This window comes from Perognathus longimembris, chromosome 1 (genome assembly GCF_023159225.1).
Source record: "Perognathus longimembris pacificus isolate PPM17 chromosome 1, ASM2315922v1, whole genome shotgun sequence".
Taxonomy (NCBI): domain Eukaryota; kingdom Metazoa; phylum Chordata; class Mammalia; order Rodentia; family Heteromyidae; genus Perognathus; species Perognathus longimembris.
Window position 1 is genome coordinate 102,298,020 of NC_063161.1, and position 18,546 is coordinate 102,316,565.

The 18,546-nt window shown below is 37.0% G+C and overlaps 1 protein-coding gene across 1 annotated transcript in view; it reads right to left on the minus strand.

The window, feature by feature from the left end:
• Positions 1-6,828: 6,828 nt before the first annotated feature.
• The window catches only part of Insl6 (insulin like 6), a 14,243-nt gene continuing 2,525 nt past the window's right edge, over positions 6,829-18,546 (minus strand). The window contains exons 2-3 of the mRNA XM_048347443.1: positions 18,138-18,255; positions 6,829-7,872 (exon numbers count right to left, since the gene is read on the minus strand). Coding sequence (XP_048203400.1) covers positions 7,545-7,872; positions 18,138-18,255 — 446 coding nt within the window. The 3' untranslated portion in view covers positions 6,829-7,544. The remainder of the gene's footprint in view (positions 7,873-18,137; positions 18,256-18,546) is intronic.

Consider the following 18,546-nt stretch of genomic DNA (forward strand, 5'->3'; position numbering starts at 1 on the left):
GATTTATTGGCTGTGTGTCAGTCTTCATTTGAATTATTTGCTCTTTAATTGATTGAATTTTTGGTGTTTAATTTAGTGTTTGAGTTTTTATGTTCTGTATATTAATAGTCTGGAAAGGTTTTCATCCATTCTATAGTCTGATTTTTTCATTCTGACACTTGTTTCCTTTGCAGTGCATAAGCTTTTTATTTTAATATCATCCCATTTGTCAATTATTGCTGAGCCTTTGAAATATTATACAGTTATTTTCTATGTCTAAATTTTGAAATGTGTGTGTTTTCCACTAGTAGTTTTAAAGTTGCATTTAGATCTTTGATCCATTGACTTGTTTTTTTTTTAATCCAGTAAGCTACTCTTTTTCAAATTTTTATGTAATTTTTTTCCAGTTTTCAAGACTTGGTAAGTCTTTGATCCATTTGTGTTGATTTTTGTAGAGTGAGATATTGGGATATAGTTTCAACATTCCATTTTTTTCTAGCATGGACATTAATATCTATTTTCCAGTATTTGTTTTTGACACATTTACCAAGGATCATACAACTAGATGTGCATGCTTACTTCTGCAAAGTCTACTGGTCTTCCATTTCTGTGCTTATAAAATGCTGTTTTTGTTACTATGTCTGTGGTATAAATTGAAATTAGATACAATTTTGTTTACAGTGATGGTGCCAACATCATTGTAAATAAGAATAGTTTGGCTTTTAAAATTTGCATCCCTTTTATTATGAGCTCCTGTATTATTGCTTTAAGAATTCAAGAACTATAATGAACCAGAGTGGTTACTGATTTTGGAAGAAATGTTTTTTCCCCCTTCAGTATAATGTTGACTATTGGTTTTCCATATGTTGCCTTTATTATTGAGGCGTTTCTTCAGGGCTTTTATCATAAAGGGATGTTGAATTGTGTCTCCTGTGGCCAATTTAGCAAAAGTATTTTGGAAATACACAAGTATATGTCATTCAGTAAATCCTAGCTGTAGTGGCCCAGTTTTATTATTTATAATTACCTGAGTAGCTAGGATCAAAGGTGTGAGCCACCAGCTTCCAACTCTTGTGGGTTGATATGTTTAGGTCATTTGTATCTACTTGCTTCAATTTTGTTAGGTTATATATGGCTACAAATTTGTCCATTTTTTTTAGGTTTTCCTGTTTATTGGAATGTAAGTTTTGAAAATTTTTCCTCAGTGATCCTCTGGATTCCAGTGCTATCTTTTGCATGTCAGGTTGTTTATTTCTAGGCTTATTAATTTGGTCTTCTATTTCCTTTTGGTAGTTTTCTTATGGTTGGTTTGTCTAACTTGTCTTTTCAAAGAACCAATTCTTTGTTTCTTTGAATGTTTATTTTTGCATTTATTTTGATAATTTTGTATATGATATTTTAAAATTTTATTTTTATCTTTAGGTAGTTGTACAAAGGAGTTGCCATTCAGTAAAGTAGCATATGATCACAAGATTAACAAAGTGGATCAATCATTGTCACCCTGATCTTCATTATTGCTTTGTCTTAATATTTTTGGGTTTGGCTTGTTCTTGCTTTTTCAAACCTTGAGATACATTATTAGCTTATTTGAGATTTCTCTGATTTTTATTTAATGTAGGCACTGATAGTTATAGACTTCTGAATTCTGGAAAGTGATGTCATTCAAATTTGATTCTGGGATTCCACTTTATTTCTCTAATGATTCACTGACTCATTGATAATCTGTATGTGTTTGTATCTGTAGTTTCTCTAATTTTATTCCATTATAATGTGATACAAGTACAAAAGGATGGGGCTGGGATATGGCCTAGGGGAAAGAGTCTCTTGCTTGCCTTATATACATGAAGCCCTGGGTTCAATTCCCCAGCACCACATATACAGAAAACGGCCAGAAGTGGCACTGTGGCTCAAGTGGCAGAGTGCTAGCCTTGAGCAAAAAGAAGCCAGGGACGGTGCTCAGGCCCTGAGTCCAAGCCTCAGGACTGACAAAAAAAAAATTTCAAATGACTTAAGACTTGTTTTATAAATGACTTTTTTTTAAAAAAATAAAATGTGTTTTATTTTGGAGGAAAATTCACAGGCTTCTAGGAAAAATGTGTATTCCATAGCTGCTAGAATATTCTGTAGATGTTTCTTAAGTCCATAACTCCATTTGATCTATGGTGAAGTTGTTGTGAAACTTCTTTGTTAATTTTTTGCTCTGCATAACCCTCTATCAGTGCCTACATTAAATAAAAATCAGAGAAATCTCAAATAAACTAATAATGTATCTCAAGGTTTGAAAAAAGCAAGAACAAGCCAAACCCAAAAATATTAAGACAAAGCAATAATGAAGATCAGGGTGACAATGATTGATTTACTTTGTTAATCTTGTGATCATATACTGCTTTACTGAATGGCAACTCCTTTGTACAACTACCTAAAGATAAAAATAAAATTTTGAAAATAATATCAGATACAAAATTATCAAAATAAAAGCAAAAAATATTAGTCTCTGGAGCAGAGTTGGCTGCCTTCCAACCTTTGACTAGGGATACCTCCTTGTCACCTTGGTTTTCACAGCATGGTGCTGTACTCCAGACTCTGTCTGCCTACCAACTTCCACCTACCAACTCTGCCAACTTTGACTTGGTGGGGTTCCCTGGGGCCCACTGATCCATGCCAGCAAGGACTGAAGCCAGTAAGAGAATTAATCATGTTCCGCGTGTTGGCCACCATCACAAGAACAAGTAGTCACCCTCTAACAAGCATGTCACCTCCCCAGGGAGACTTAGGAAGAGCCACAAACAAGACAGCCATGAGAGAGAGGTGGAAGAAGATGCATATGTTAGCTGGAACTCATTGCTCGAGGTCAGTGTGTCTCCCATATCCTGGGTCCTACTGACTATGACTGGCTTTTTCACACAGTCCATTGAATTCCTCCTCAACTTCAACTCCGTGTTCAGGAACATCAACCAACCTTAGAAGATAAAGGCCCATCTCTTCTATGAGAAATCCTTGAATCAGGACCATGGCTAGCGAACATGTTCAAAAACAAGTGGCCTGAGTCAGTCCAGAGGGGGTCCCTGCTACCAACTGACCTTGGTTGAAAAGCTATGCCCTGAGCATTATCCCACCAGAAACCTGAATTGAGAGAAAATTTTTAACAATCTCCTAGTTAGCAAATCTCCTTAGTGGTGGCCTGGTGGGAAGGAAGCTGACAGGTGAATATATCTGCAGAAGCAAGTCATGTTTATCTGTGTCTAACATCAACCTAGAACAATGTCTGAACAGCCCATGGTAGGTCAGCTATTCCCTGAGCCCAGACTTGTTCTTCCAGCATCCTCAAAAGAGCTCACAGTAGAGCCCAAGCTCACTACTTACCAAAGGGAAAAATTTTCCAGCTCTGTTGGAGTAGAGGGTGTCAGCCTGGGCACCAGTCTTTCCAAACTACCTGGCCTTCATCAGAGGCCTGAATGTAGGCTTTATATGGCTTCACCAGTGGTGTTTCCCTTTCTCACAAAAAATCTGAGCCTGAGTGCTCCATCTCCAGGTAAGAGTAGGATGTTTTACTCACCTGTTGTATCTGCACCTCTCTCTCCCTCTATGAACAGTAGTGTTTGTTTTATAAAACTGGTGTACAACATCTTGATGGATTCATTTACTTTAAGTATGTAAAGACTCCATTTATATAATTTTAGTTGGATATGAGTGTAGCCACAACTGTAGTGTAGAATATTATTTTCTATCTTTTTTAGACTGTGTCATTGCTAATGAGGTGTATATGCAGATAGCAAAATATTTGGCTCTTTTTTACATATGCATGTATATGTGTGTATGTATACATGTATATATATATATACATACACACACACACACACACACACACACACACACACACATATATATATATATATATGTATTGAGATAGAGTTGCTATGTAACCCAGGTTCTGAGGGGGGTGTAGAGAATATATTACTATGTAGCCCAGATTGGCCTCAAACTCACTTACAGTGAGATTACAGTTGTGTACCACTATAACTAGTTAGCATCTTTTAATTATAGAATTAAGACCATTTACATTTAGGGTTACAGAGGGGTGTGATAGTAAATTCTGTCAACTTGATTGGGTTGAAAGGTACCTCAATCTAATTATTAAAATACCCTTCTGGCTGTCATTGTGGGAAGGCTTCCAGAAATGATTAAATCATGAGGGCTCTGATCTAATAAATGGTTTACTTTCTCAGTGGGCTCAAAACAGACTATTGGGAGATGTTTAGACTGTGGAAAGCTGGGCCTGATTGAAGGAAGCATGCCACTAGGAATGTATTCTTGGGCTTTGTTTTTATTGCCTATGTGCTTCCTAGCTCTGATGCAAGGAAGAACACCCTCCACCATGAATTCCTTTCTGCTCCCATGATGTAGTCTGCCTCACTGTGGGGCCATAGTCAATGGATCTAAGAATTCTGGACTAAGGGCTGGGAATATGGCCTAGTGGCAAGAATGCTTGCCTTGTATACATGAAGCCCTAGGTTCAGTTCCTTAGCACCACATATATAGAAAAGGCCAGAAGTGGTGCTGTGGCTCAAGTGGCAGAGTGCTAGCCTTGAGCAAAAAGAAGCCAGGGACAGTGCTCAGGCCCTGAGTTCAAGGCCCAGAACTGGCAAAAAAAAAAAAAAAGAGGAAAAAAAAAAGAATTCTGGACTGAAACCTCTGAAACCATGAGCTAAAAGTAAATCCTTTTGAATTACTTGTAGGTATTTTGGTCATGTTGATGTTTAAACTAACACAGGATGTGGTGATTCCTGCAACTTTTTTTTTTAATGTTTAAGTACTCTGTTCTGTTCTTTTTTTTTTTTTTTTGCCAGTTTTCCTGGCCGTTTTCTATATATGTGGTGCTGAGGAATCGAACCCAGGGCTTTCATGTATACGAGGCAAGTGCTCTTGCCACTAGGCCACATTCCCAGCCCCACTCTGTTCTTCCCCCCACCCCCTTATTCATCTTATAGGCTTGACAGTTGACAGCTGAAATTGTTCAGTTGTTCATCTATTCTTATGTATTTGTGTAGCTCTCACAATTTATTATCTTTCTTCCTCATCTGTCTGCCCTCAGACTGCTCCTGTATGCTCTAGTTGTCTATTCCCTCAAACCAGAAGTCTCCCACCATTGTTGGCATGGATGTGGGTTAGGCATGGAAAATGCTGGACTACTTCAGGCATAGGTTTCTGGAGCTCTGAGAGTATAGAAATCAGTAATGTCAAAGCAATCTATGCTGGGAGGGGAAGGGTAGTGTAGGAAGTGAATGATCCTGCATACCTTAGCCATACTTCTCTCATTTACCTGCTGGTCTCCTTCCTCTTCCCAGAGTTGAGACTGCATTTCCGAAATACCTCCTGCTTCTCTCTGCAATGTGTATCACAGTTCCTTCCCATTTTTAGATCAGTATCCCGGCGTCTGTGTCCAAGTCACAACCAGTTTCCTATTCCCAACCCAATTCTTGGGATTATTGGTTATTTAACCAGTGGAGAGAAGAAACCTTTGAGACAAAAATGCAAAGACTTACCACCCCTGCCCCCAGAAAAAAGCTTTGACCATACACTTTCTGTTAAGATGATCAACAACTATGGTACCAGTCACAAGGTAGTCCTACCTTGCACAGGTTACAGATCTTCCTTTTTTTTTCCCTCAGAGTGCCAGGATGTGTACCTCTGGAGTTCACTGAGGCTTATTTTCCTCTTGTGTTAAGCTCCACTTGTAGGGAGAGAGACAGCGAGTCTCTTCCTTCCCACCATTTTCACCTAACTCCTGGTGTTAGGGCCCTTTGTTTCTTTTACAAATGGAAAGTTTTATATTTCTAAATCTTAACCAGGTTTTGTCTGCTGTTTCTGCTGCACGTCTATGCCTTTCCATGCCACCCACCTCTTCTTGCACTCATCTGTGTGACTCATGGAGATGTAGGAAAGTGTAGAATGTGTCTAATCTGCCCTCTCTCTTCCATAAAAAAATGGCACATTTTCATCTAAAGCCTCACAGACTTTTTTTAATCCCATTCAACCACAATAGTCTGTTACTTTTGTATCTAAATGGATGACTCTCTTTGTTTACAAATATAACAATGTAGACTTCTTTCTGAAATTATTTATTTTTTTTTTTGCACTTCTTTTTTTTTTTTTTTTTTTTGGCCAGTCCTGGGCCTTGGACTCAGGGCCTGAGCACTGTCCCTGGCTTCTTTTTGCTCAAGGCTAGCACTCTGCCACTTGAGCCATAGCACCACTTCTGGCCGTTTGCTGTATATGTGGTGCTGGGGAATCGAACCTAGGGCCTCGGGTATCCGAGGCAGGCACTCTTGCCACTAGGCTATATCCCCAGCCCTCTGAAATTATTTTAAAACACAAAACATCAATGCTGCATTGATGTATATGATGTTGATATATATGGAAATGAAACTGTGTCCTAAAGAATAAGAAGATTAGGAACATTACAGTGCATGCTTGAGAAAGAAACAAGGGACAGATTTCAAATAGTGCTTATCCACTGATTGGTAGAAAGTAGGAATTCTATTTCAGATTCTTCAGATTATGTTTTTCTCTACTTTGTAACATTAAAATTATTTCATATGTGGACAGAAAGTGGAAAACATACCAAAACCTGGTGATACACAGCTATAACATCTATATTGAGGTTTGGAAGCATGCAAAATGTTAGACTTCCATATATTCATATGCCACTCTTATTGCTAGCGGTCCTCGACCTCTAGCCTACTGCAGAGCTACCAGGAAGGCCTACTCTAAGTGAAGATTGCTGGTTCCTATATCCAAAGTTTCTGATTTAGCATACCTGGGGTGGGACCTCTGAATTGTATTTCTAACAAATTCCCAACTGAGGCTGATGTTGCTGTTATGACCAAAGACATATTTTGAAGACCCCTTCCAGAACTTTGAATATGTTGTGGATTGAGTGTCGATTCACATATCAGTACCCTTAAAGAAAAGACAGGATATCTTAAAGATGTTTTTTAAACTTAGGACATGTACTGTATCTTTGCAGAAATGTTGGAGAATATGTTCAATTTCTGTAATAAAACTCAAAGAATTAAAGATGTACTTACTGTTACCATAAAAGGGTTCTCACTAGGAGTATAATTGGTTATTTTTAAGTTGGTGGGACAAATGAATTGACTTACTGAAGTGCCTGTCTATATATCATATAGATGGGTTGCATAACATTCTATAATCCATTTATATTCAGCTTAAAAGCATTTCAACCATAATAAAAATGAACAGTATTTTTTAGAATGCTGTATACATCATGCCACTTCCAATAACACCTTTTATGCCTCCCTCCCCATAATGTGAAAGAAATAAGGGAAAGGAATCACTGAAGAAAATACTAAGATTTATCACTGTAAAGTTTTGTCAGGTACTTGCAGGTACATTCAAATCTAGTTGACACTATAGCTCTTACAGGCACAATTACCCTAAGAAAATAAGTAGTAAATTAAATAGAGTAAGCATTTATTATCTTAATATAGTTCCTATAATTAGTACATCCCAGTCACAAGTGATGGTGCTTTTGTCACTAAATTTTAGGAATAAATATATGGAAGGCATGCAATGCCAAGTTCTTCTTCTGTACATCCTTTAAGACAACATTTATCTGAGAATCCTCTGCGTTTTCTTTGGGGATGATTCCCCCAAAATAAATGGTTTACAGCTTTAATTTTGTTTGTAGTTTTTTTCTGAAATTTTTCAATCTCATGAACATGTGGGTTGATATCATGTAAAAAAGAAGCTTCTCTTATCATATCGGGGATCAAGTTAACCGTTTTTTCAGGTAGCGACTGAAACTCCCAACTGGATCTTGATCGTTCAGTGGCAGAAGTAGAGGCTGTTGAAAGATAAGAAAAGGAAAAGCTTTATTGAAATATTTCCTCAGAAACTTAATATTACACTACTAAAACCAGCCAATTACTTAAAAAATACATAATCACATTTTAAAAACAAAATAATATGGGTAATTAAAAGTTCAATAGTTACTAGTCACTTCCATTTCTCTTTCCTCTGAGTCACTCACTGATTCTGAGGAGGCACCTATTCTGTTGATGTTATTAGATGAACAACTGAACATTTTCAGCTGTCAACCAGCAAGCCTATAAAATGAATAAAGGAGAAAGAAAAGAACAGAGTACTCAACCACTAAAAACAAATTGCAGGCTGGGGATATAGCCTAGTGGCAAGAGTGCCTGCCTTGGATACACGAGGCCCTAGGTTCGATTCCCCAGCACCACATATACAGAAAACGGCCAGGAGCGGCGCTGTGGCTCAAGTGGCAGAGTGCTAGCCTTGAGCGGGAAGAAGCCAGGGACAGTGCTCAGGCCCTGAGTCCAAGGCCCAGGACTGGCCAAAAAATAAATAAATAAATAAATAAATAAATAAATAAATAAATAAAAACAAATTGCAACACAATGCCACATATCTCCATGTTCCTGTCCTGTCTCCTGTCTTCTGGCTTGTCTCTGGTCACCATGGCGTCCCAATTCAGCTCTCTATTGGAGATGAATTGGTTTGCTGGTATTGTTTTTGTTCTTTCTTTCCTCTCTGGTCTGCTTCCTAACGGTGTTAAGTGTATTTGTGGGCTTCAGGCTTTTGGAGCAACTGGCTGCCTGCAGACTGCTAGCATTCTAATAATGACTCCAAGATTTGATGCTTAAAAACAAAAACAAAAACAAATTGCAAGAATGACCACATCCTGTGTTAGTTTACCAGTTGAGGAAGCACAAACTGTAAGGCCTTTTGTGTTGTTTTTCTCACTTATCACAGTGTTTTTCTATGCTCATCTATGTTGTATTGTGTATAATTTCTTCATTCCTTTAATGGCAGAATAATTTCATATTGTATGGCTTTTCTACCTTGCATTTTTATTAGTTTATGGACAATTTGTCAGTCTTAACATTTTGGCTCGTATGGATTGCAGTGCTATACAAGTTTTCACATACAAGTTTTTTTTTAAGTTTTAAAATATATTGTTAGGCACAGGGCATCATTTATTTACTAAAAAGAACATGCTTAGTATAATATACACTTAGGGCAGGGATGAGGGAAAATGTTGAAAGAGGTGACATTGTTCAGGATATATTGTATTGCATAAACTTTTTAAAATGGAAACTCCTTTGTACAGTACTTAAATAAAATATATATTCACCTTGAAGTTATATAATTTAATGAATATTTTCAATTTTTCATGAAATAAAAGAAAAATCAATAGGATGGAATTTGATACACTGAACAAGTTTTTATGTAAATATAGTTTTTCAAAACTTTGATGATGTACCTAGTTATGGAACTACTGGATCATATGGAAATTTGGTTTAACTTCTGAGGAACTATCACATTTTTCCATAGCAAGTACATCATTCCAAAATTCTGATACTCATATAAAGTAGATTCCCATGTCTCCACATCCTCAGCAGCACTTGGTATTTCCCTCTTTTATTATAGCTATCTTTATGGATATAAAGTGGTACCTCATTGTTATTTTGATCCATGTTTACTTACAGTGTTGAACACACATTTTTGTACCTATTATATACTCTCTCTCTCTTTTGCCAGTCCTGGGGCTTGAACTCAGGGCCTGAGCACTGTCCCTGGCTTCTTTTTGCTCAAGGCTAGCACTCTACCACTTGAACCACAGTGCCACTTCTAGATTTTTCTATATATGTGGTGCTGAGGAGTTGAACCCAGAGCTTCATGTATACAAGGCGAGCATTTTACCACTAGGCCATATTCCCAGCCCTACATATTCTCTTTTAAAATGTTCATTCCATTCTTTACTCATTTTAAATTGGGTTCACAGCCAAGTAGTAGAAACCAGTTTGTTTTTCAAAATATAAAAAATGGTGCTATACGGGCTGGGGATATAGCCTAGTGGCAAGAGTGCCTGCCTCGGATACACGAGGCCCTAGGTTCGATTCCCCAGCACCACATATACAGAAAACGGCCAGAAGCGGCGCTGTGGCTCAAGAGGCAGAGTGCTAGCCTTGAGCGGGAAGAAGCCAGGGACAGTGCTCAGGCCCTGAGTCCAAGGCCCAGGACTGGCCAAAAAAAAAAAAAAAAAAAATGGTGCTATGTTCAAGATACAATGAACAGTTACTGTTATATTGCTATTAGCATTACTGGGAATAACTCCAGAAGGTAATTTCTTGTTGGACTTCCATGGTGGTCCTTATCCATCACAGTGCATTCCACACTGGCTAGTAGTTTCTGTCATAGATCCAGCCCTTCAGAGATACACTGTGCATCAATCACCTTCATCCCACAGTTGTAATGCACATGCTAGAATGATCCCAAGTCAGTGATCCCAAAGGAACAAATCTGATTTCAGGGGGCCATAGTAGACAAGAAAAAAGAAATAAAAATGAACAGAATACAGTAGGAAAGACATATAGATAACAACAGACTTTAAAATAAATGAATATTGAGGGAGCTCATTTAAAATAATGTCAAAATGGCTAAATTCCCAAAACAAAATACCTTAACACAAAAAGACACTGAAGACTTAAATATATCAATGAGCGTCAAGAAAATTAAAAGGGTGAAAGGCCAGGTGCAGAAGCTCATGCTATAATCCCAGCTACTAAGAAAGCAGAGATCAAGAGGGCTATAGGTTCAAGGCCATCTTGAGCAAAAAGTTAGCAAATCCCTATCTCAATCAATAAGCTGGCTGTGGTAGTAATGCACCTATCATAGTTACAAAGGAGGAATAAATAGGATGATTGTGGTCCAGTTGGGCCTAGGCAAAAATGTGATACCTCATTTGAAAAATAACTAAAGCAAAATGGGTTGCAAGTATGACTTAACTGGTAAAGCATTATCGTATGAAGCATGAAGCTGTTTTCTAACCTCAGCACCACATAGCAATGCAAATGCAGATTATTCTAGAGGTAGATTCCACCTATTTTACAATAATATTAAATTCCAGTCATACATAGGGTCTTCCAGGACAAAAAAGTCATTTTATGATGTTAATATATTTTAAAAATAGATACGAAAAATATGAGATTTAAAAACTCTTAAAAGTACAACTTGCTTACAAATATTAATCTGAAAACAAAGCTTGGTTACATGAATCCATAAAAATATTTTATAAATACATAAGAAATGCAAGGTTAAATCAAGATTACCAAATCTATCAATGCAATGTTTGTATGTGTGTGCTGATCCTGAGGCTTAAACTCAGGGCCTGAGCTTTTTTGCCGAAGGCTAATGCGCTATCACTTGAGCCACAGCTCCACTTCTGGCTTTTTGGTAGCTGATTATAGATAGTCTCATGGATTTTCTTGCAAGGCTGGCTTCACACTGGGATCCTTAGATCTCAGTCTCCTGAGTAGCTAGGAGTACAGGTGTGAGCCACAGCTGCCCAGTTATTGATGAAATTTATCATGCTAACAGACTCCCAAACTCATTTTCAACTAATACTGCTTTCTTGTTCAGGAGAAAACAAAGCAAAAAGAGAATATGCATTTTTGTTTTCGCATTTTTGCTCACCTCTTAATATCTGTGTCTATAATTCTGTTTTTCTACCTATTTGCACAGATATCTCAAGTGTTTTTATCTAATCTCTTGCATATTCCAACAACTGTCCCTATACCCTTCATCAATTTTCACTTAAACTGAATCACACACTTGTTTCTTTTTACAAATCACTATCAACCACACTGAATAAATCATTCTTTTTTTTTTTTTTTTTTTTGGCCAGTCGTGGGCCTTGGACTCCGGGCCTGAGCACTGTCCCTGGCTTCTTCCTGCTCAAGGCTAGCACTCTGCCACTTGAGCCACAGCGCCGCTTCTGGCCGTTTTCTGTATATGTGGTGCTGGGGAATCGAACCTAGGGCCTCGTGTATCCGAGGCAGGCACTCTTGCCACTAGGCTATATCCCCAGCCCTGAATAAATCATTCTTATATGCAAATGAATACTGTTTCTTACACATTAAAAAAATCAGCCAAGCACTAGTGGCTTTAGCCTATAATCCTAGCCACCTCAGGAGTACTACCCAGCCTGGAGGGGGGGAGGGGATAAGACACCTGTATTGCCAAGAACAGAAAATCAAGAACAATAAAAACAGTCTTCAAACACTTCTTTGGGCCCCAGTGACCTTCCTGTGCTACCATTGTATATATTTTCCTTGTATCCAAATTACCTGAGTATTATATATTATTAACTGTATTTCTCTTCTCTCATCATGTCTTACATTCTAAATAACCTTTTGTTCCATCATTCACCAACAATTCTCTGATCAAGATCATCAGTAGCTTATATAGTGTTAAATTCATTAGCCAATTTTGATCGTAATGGATGCAATGAAACATTCCTTCTTGAAAGGCTTCATTTACTTTCCAGGATGCCACACTTGCTTTGCTTTGTGTCTGACTAGTTGTCCCTTTTCTCTTTTCTAGTTCTTCCCCCACTACCTTTTAAATATTTGTGTCTTTGGTAGTCTTCGGTCTATATTTAGTCTCTTGGTAATCCCTTCCAATATTGTAGATTAAAAAAAAAAGTCAAGGATCAGCCGTCCTGCAGGGCCACTTCTCTAGTTTTCCAGAGGGCTTACTCTTTTTGTACAGAGAATTTTCCAGGAAGATTGAAACAAATCCAAGCTAATAGACCTACCTCGTTATGATTATACTACATCCAGTTGTCAATGATCCATCCTTCCTTCCTTAATTTCTTTCCCTCTACCCCTTCTTCCTTTCTTCCTCTTTTTCTCTCCTTTCTTCCTTCTCTTTCTTCTTACTTTCTTTCCTTCCTTTTTCTCCTTCCTCCCTTCACCTTTCTTCTCCTTCCCTCTTTCCACTTTCTTTCTCTTTTCTTCCTTCCTTCACCTTTATTTCTCCTTCCTTCCATGTTTCATTATAAGATTCATTACACTCATAAACTAACATGTTAGTGTAAAACTGATTTGTACAACTACTTGCAGAATACTTTTTTATTTTATTTTTAAAATTTATTTCTTTATTGTCAAAGTGATGTACAGAGGGATTAACAGTTTCATACATAAGGCAGTGTGTACATTTCTTATCCAACTTATTATCTCCTCCCTCATTTTCTCCCCACAGATTAATTTTTTAAAAAGAAAAGAAAAGAACTTCAGAAGACTTAATTTAAGTACACATTAGTTAAACAGGCATTCACTAATCCTAGAGGTTAAAGTAGTAGGTGCTGATTGTCTCACAGGGCATATCCAATTTTCCTTCTGCATTTATTAGAATTCAAGGAGTTCCTATGAAGATATGTTTTATTACAAAAGGAAACAAAATAGTGTCTCCAGATGAGAAAACTGTAGGTTTATCTCTGATTGATTCAAATCCTTAAAATGAAGCTGCATAAACAAATACACAGTATTCAGAGATCTTGTTCTAAATTTCCTTCCCAATATAAAGGAAATTATATTTTGCCCCTTATTTCCACTGTCAGAACACCTTCAGGTAATTTTTATTGCAAAATACTCAAGGATATATTAGCAATATTTCTACAGTATTTAAAATTTTTTATTTCTCTTGAGTATAATTGCATGGATCTTGATGGAGGAATAGGCCAGGTATTGGGGTGGTTGTGGGGAGGGCAACCACCCATTATTTGACTTAAGTCCTTGATGTGCTATAAATCAACACTTAAGGTTAAACCTCAAAAGGTTCTTTGGTCTTCTACTTAAAAGCAATTCTATTCAACACAATCTCCAGAAAAACAATCCTACTTATCCTCTTGTTTCTAAAAAAAGAACACGAGTTAAATGAAAGCCACTTTTGTTTAGATCCTATTATTGTGTTAATGTCAGTGAGTTCTATCAGAGGGAATGTAAAACAAAATTTTATATTCTTTGGTTATTTTGAAATCAAGTTCCAAATGTGCTTGCAATGAACACTTTTTTATGGCAGTAAAACATCTAGGTTGTCTCCAATGGGAAGGCAACTTCAGGTCATCTTGATTATATTGGAATGGAAACACAGGCCCAAAGCAGTTAAGTGATTTGTCAAGACATGAGTGATAGTATTTGGCAGATTGGAGATTAGATTTTTCATCTACTAGTTTCAATTACAGCGTTGTATTTTGTCTCTTTTCCACATTGCCTTTCAGTATGTAATCCTGAAACCCCGAGTACAATTTTATTAAGGCCCTTGAATTGCTGAATAAGAAGGTGGCTATTCCAATGTCTCTTTCTGTAACTGAAGTATATCAGAGAGGTTTTTTCCCAAAGTGAAAAGTATAATTCATGGTTTATGGGTAATGAACATATTGAAGAGTTACTTGGCACTAAATCACATAACTAAAAATATCTGTAAGACTTATAGTAGACAATGGCAACTATTAAGGATCTTTTAATCAAGTACCAATAATCCTTGTTTAAATTTTGGCCCCAGACTACATATGTCTATCTTTCAGTCTCTATGCAGTTTGAAAATTAAATGTAGTGATGTCTATATAAGAGCTTGGTGTCTTTGTTTTTCTAGTGAGAGATAAGAAAACATACCTAACAGTGCCTTCCCTAGAGTAGGCATTCAGAAAATGGTAATTTTATCTTCTTTACTCTGTGAAATTAACAATCTGATAGGAAATCTGATTACCCTGCACACTTCATATAATACAAATGCATCATAATATTATAAAACAAGGTAGTGGGAAAGAAGAGAAACACTTCATATCATTCATTCATTCTCGTAGCTTCAAAAGAAAAGACCTTCCATCTGCACTAGGTCAATCATATGTGACTCCTCCATTCTGTTCCTCAAACTGTCCTGGTGCCATGGAATGGCAGCAAGGGTGCTTATAACATTCAGTTCTCCTCAAAACAAAAGGATCTCCCTTTCCTTGCCTAGTCCCAGTTTTATTTGTAGATTCTGGAGAGGATGATTATGACTTTGAAAACATTTACTAACGACAGACAGGTATAATTATTAGTCATCGAAGGCTCCCAATGACCAAAGGATGGAGGCAGACATGGGAGCTGCAAAGAGAGAATTCAATCTGGAATATTTATAGCAACAATACCTGACTCTTGAAACTGCCTCCATCCCCCTTTCCTCTTAGTCTCAGGCACTGCCCCTTTGTTCCCTAGACCAAGATGCTTAGACTCTTCACTCTGGCCTTTTACCTTCCCCTGTGTGCCTGTATGGGTTTAATTGCTGAAATATAAAAAGCCCTATATGCTAACTTCACAAGTTCTCAGTTCTATCCCTACCATTTAAAAACTCACTAGCTGTTACTCTGTGTGCCTAGAGTCTCTAGCTGTATTCCTCTTATCTATAAAACAAAGCTCATAATAATTAAGTGTGACTAACTCTTGTTGTATAAAGTATTATGAACCAGACCCTGTGCTAGGCATTGTGACTATAATAAGAAATCAAAATATATATAGGGTCTACAACTTGAAAGTCCACCAAGTAAAATATTGGTTAGTTACACATGAAAAGCAAAAAATAAAAATATTTTGTGTGAGCTATTATGATATGTGATTATGTATCCCTAAACCTTTGGGTTGATAGAGTGGACAAAATGTGTTAATACATTTATGGACAAGACTGAAGAACATTTCCCAATATGTTTTTCACGTTTATAGACTATTGCTATGGTTTTCTAGAGAAAATGGCTTTTTTGTTTATTGTGTTGGTGAATAAATGACAAAAAGTAAAGGAAGCATCAATGATAGAAAAGTGGGAAAAAGAAAAAAGATTAAAAAATGAAAAAATCAATTTAACTATGAAACTACATTTCAAACTTAAAGATTTCTCTTTTAAACTCTAGAATCACTTAGCATTCTTCCTAGTCAACCTATCTACCTCAAAGTTTCCTATTTAAACAAACAGTATGTTTAAGAATATAGCAAAACTTTTCAAACTAGGTACAATAGGAACTACTGATAATACCTTCCAACCCTGCTTCACTTGAGGTCTTTCCTACTTTGAGTTGGCAGAAATCCCATCCTCCCAGTGTTCCACACAAATCTGGAATCATTTAAAAAATTATCCTTGGAGTCTTTGTTTAAAAATCAAAACAAAACTGGGACTGGGTATATGGCCTAGTGGCAAGAGTACTTGCCTCATATACATGAAGCCCTGGGTTCAATTCCCTAGCACCACATATACAGAAAACGGCCAGAAGTGGTGCTGTGGCTCAAGTGGTAGAGTGCTAGACTTGAGCAAAAAGAAGCCAGGGACAGTGCTCAGGCCCTGAGTCCAAGCCTCAGGACTGACCAAAAAAATTTTAAAAAAACAAAACCCAAAACTTGATGCTCACAAGAATAACATCCTGTTTACCATCATGCCCAAACTACTGGATTCTTTTTTTTTAAGTAGTGGTACAAAGGATTTGCTATGAAACAAAGCAGCTGATGATCATTTCTCTTTCCTTTTCTTATCTCATATCAAATTGGCTCAAATATATTTTAGAATATGGAAGTTATCAGTACCTCCACTACTACCATTTCTAAGACCGGCAAAGATCTCTCCACTTGTATACTTGCCTCCCCTACCTTCTACTCTCTAGAACATAATAAACAGTTATTCCTTCTAAATTATATTACTTCTTTGCTCCGAAAATGGTAATGACTCCTCTACTGCTCAAATAATAATAATAATAATAATGATGAAGAGGATGATGATGATGATAAACTAAAAGACCCCATTTTAGCTTGCTTGTTGCTTCTCTGATATTGTCTTCTTTCCTCTGTTCCAGCCATCCTGGCCTCCTCACTCTTTCCAGTATATACTAGACAAAAGTGTCTGTTCTGTTGTTTCCACTACTTAAATATTGTTTCCCTAAATATCCACTTGACTAATCCCCTTACCACACTTGTCTTAGCCCACTTTCTGCTTCTTTACTAGAATGCCTGACAATTGGTTATTTAAAATGATCCTAAATTTATCTAATTCATGGTTCTTGGGGGCTAATGAGCATGTGGTGAGAGCCTCTGTACTGCATCATTTCATGGTACAAATGTGGAAGCCGAAGAGAGGAGAACAGGAGAGGAACGAACTTCTTTTTGTAACAAATTCACTCAAGATAATCCACAATTTTAGATTCAAGTTATGTATATCTCTGAAAAAGTATTTTTAAATATCAATGTGCTAGATTTATCTTTTCCTGCATTCCTGTGCCAGACACAAATAATCAGAAGATTAAAACTGTTAACAGCTGGCTTGATCTAATATAACCGTGTGTCTTGATGGCAGAAGCTAAATACAAATCAGCTTTTCACCGACACCACATGTAAAAGAAATGGCATAAATCATAACTTGATAGGCCCAAACCTTGGGCTATCTAAACTCTTGGATGTGGGCAAGTGGATAGCTCAGATTCCTAGGGCAAGGATTTGGAAAGCACTTTCTTCTTGGATTTTATGTCAAAATACAAATTCTCATGAAATGCCCCAAAAGGTTATACCAGTGATAGAGTTGTTTAAATGAGTAAGATAGGAAACAAGCCTAAAATGATTGGGGAAAAGAATAAAGAGGAAGAAGAAAAATAGAAGTGAATTAGTCTTTATAACTCAAAAGTGTGTCCAACTTGCAACATCAACATCCTGTCCCAGATCTATTGGATCAGACAGCATATTAACAGGATTCTTAAGTGAGTAATATGCACATTAGGAGGCATGGCTCAAGTGGTAGAGCATTGCCTACAAAGCACAGGCCACTGAGTTCCATCTTCAATATTGCCATAAAACCTAAACCTTTATTTATGTATTTATTTATATCATTCAGTGTGTTTACTTGTAGATTTATAGGCACATTCTAGTTACCACAAAGGAGGGAAATTAGGCTGCCTATGTTTCTTATGCTCTGGCTTACTTCACTTAATATTAAATTTTTTTACATGTCTTTCTGTTTCCTTACAAATGGTACAAAATCTTTCTGATGGATGAGTATAATTCCATTCTGTATATATATATATATATATATATATATATATATATATATATCTCACATTTTCTTGATTTCCATTCATCCACTGAGTGACATCTAGGTTGGTTCCATATCTTGACTTTAGTAAACAATACTGCAATGAATATGGTTGTGCTGGTGGCTTTCGTGTGGCCTAGTTTGTGGTCCATTGGATAAATGTCCAAGAGTGGGATTGCTGGGACATAGAGAAGCTCTATGTTTAGTCTTTTAAGGAACATCCATACTGCTTTCCAGAATGGCTGAATGAGTTTACGCTCCCACCAACAGTATAGTAGTGTTCTCTTTTGGCCACATCCTGTTGGGTTCTGTTATCGTTCATTTTCCTGATAACAGCCATTCTAACTGAGGTGTACATACACTGGGACATAATAAATTATATAGGAACCTAGTCATTCACATACTGAGCCAAAGGAGGATATGAATAGCATGGTGGACAAACTCTCAATAGCTATTTATACATGATCAATATAAAATAATATTCTATGAAATGAATTCCAAGAAAAGGAAACAAGAGACATTCTTTAGTTGCCATTGTTTCTGTTTTTGTTTTCTTTTCCTATTGTCTTGTTTGTTAGTTTGTATTTGGGAGGGCAAGGGATGGCACATAAAAGGCGGAACAAGGGTGAACAAACA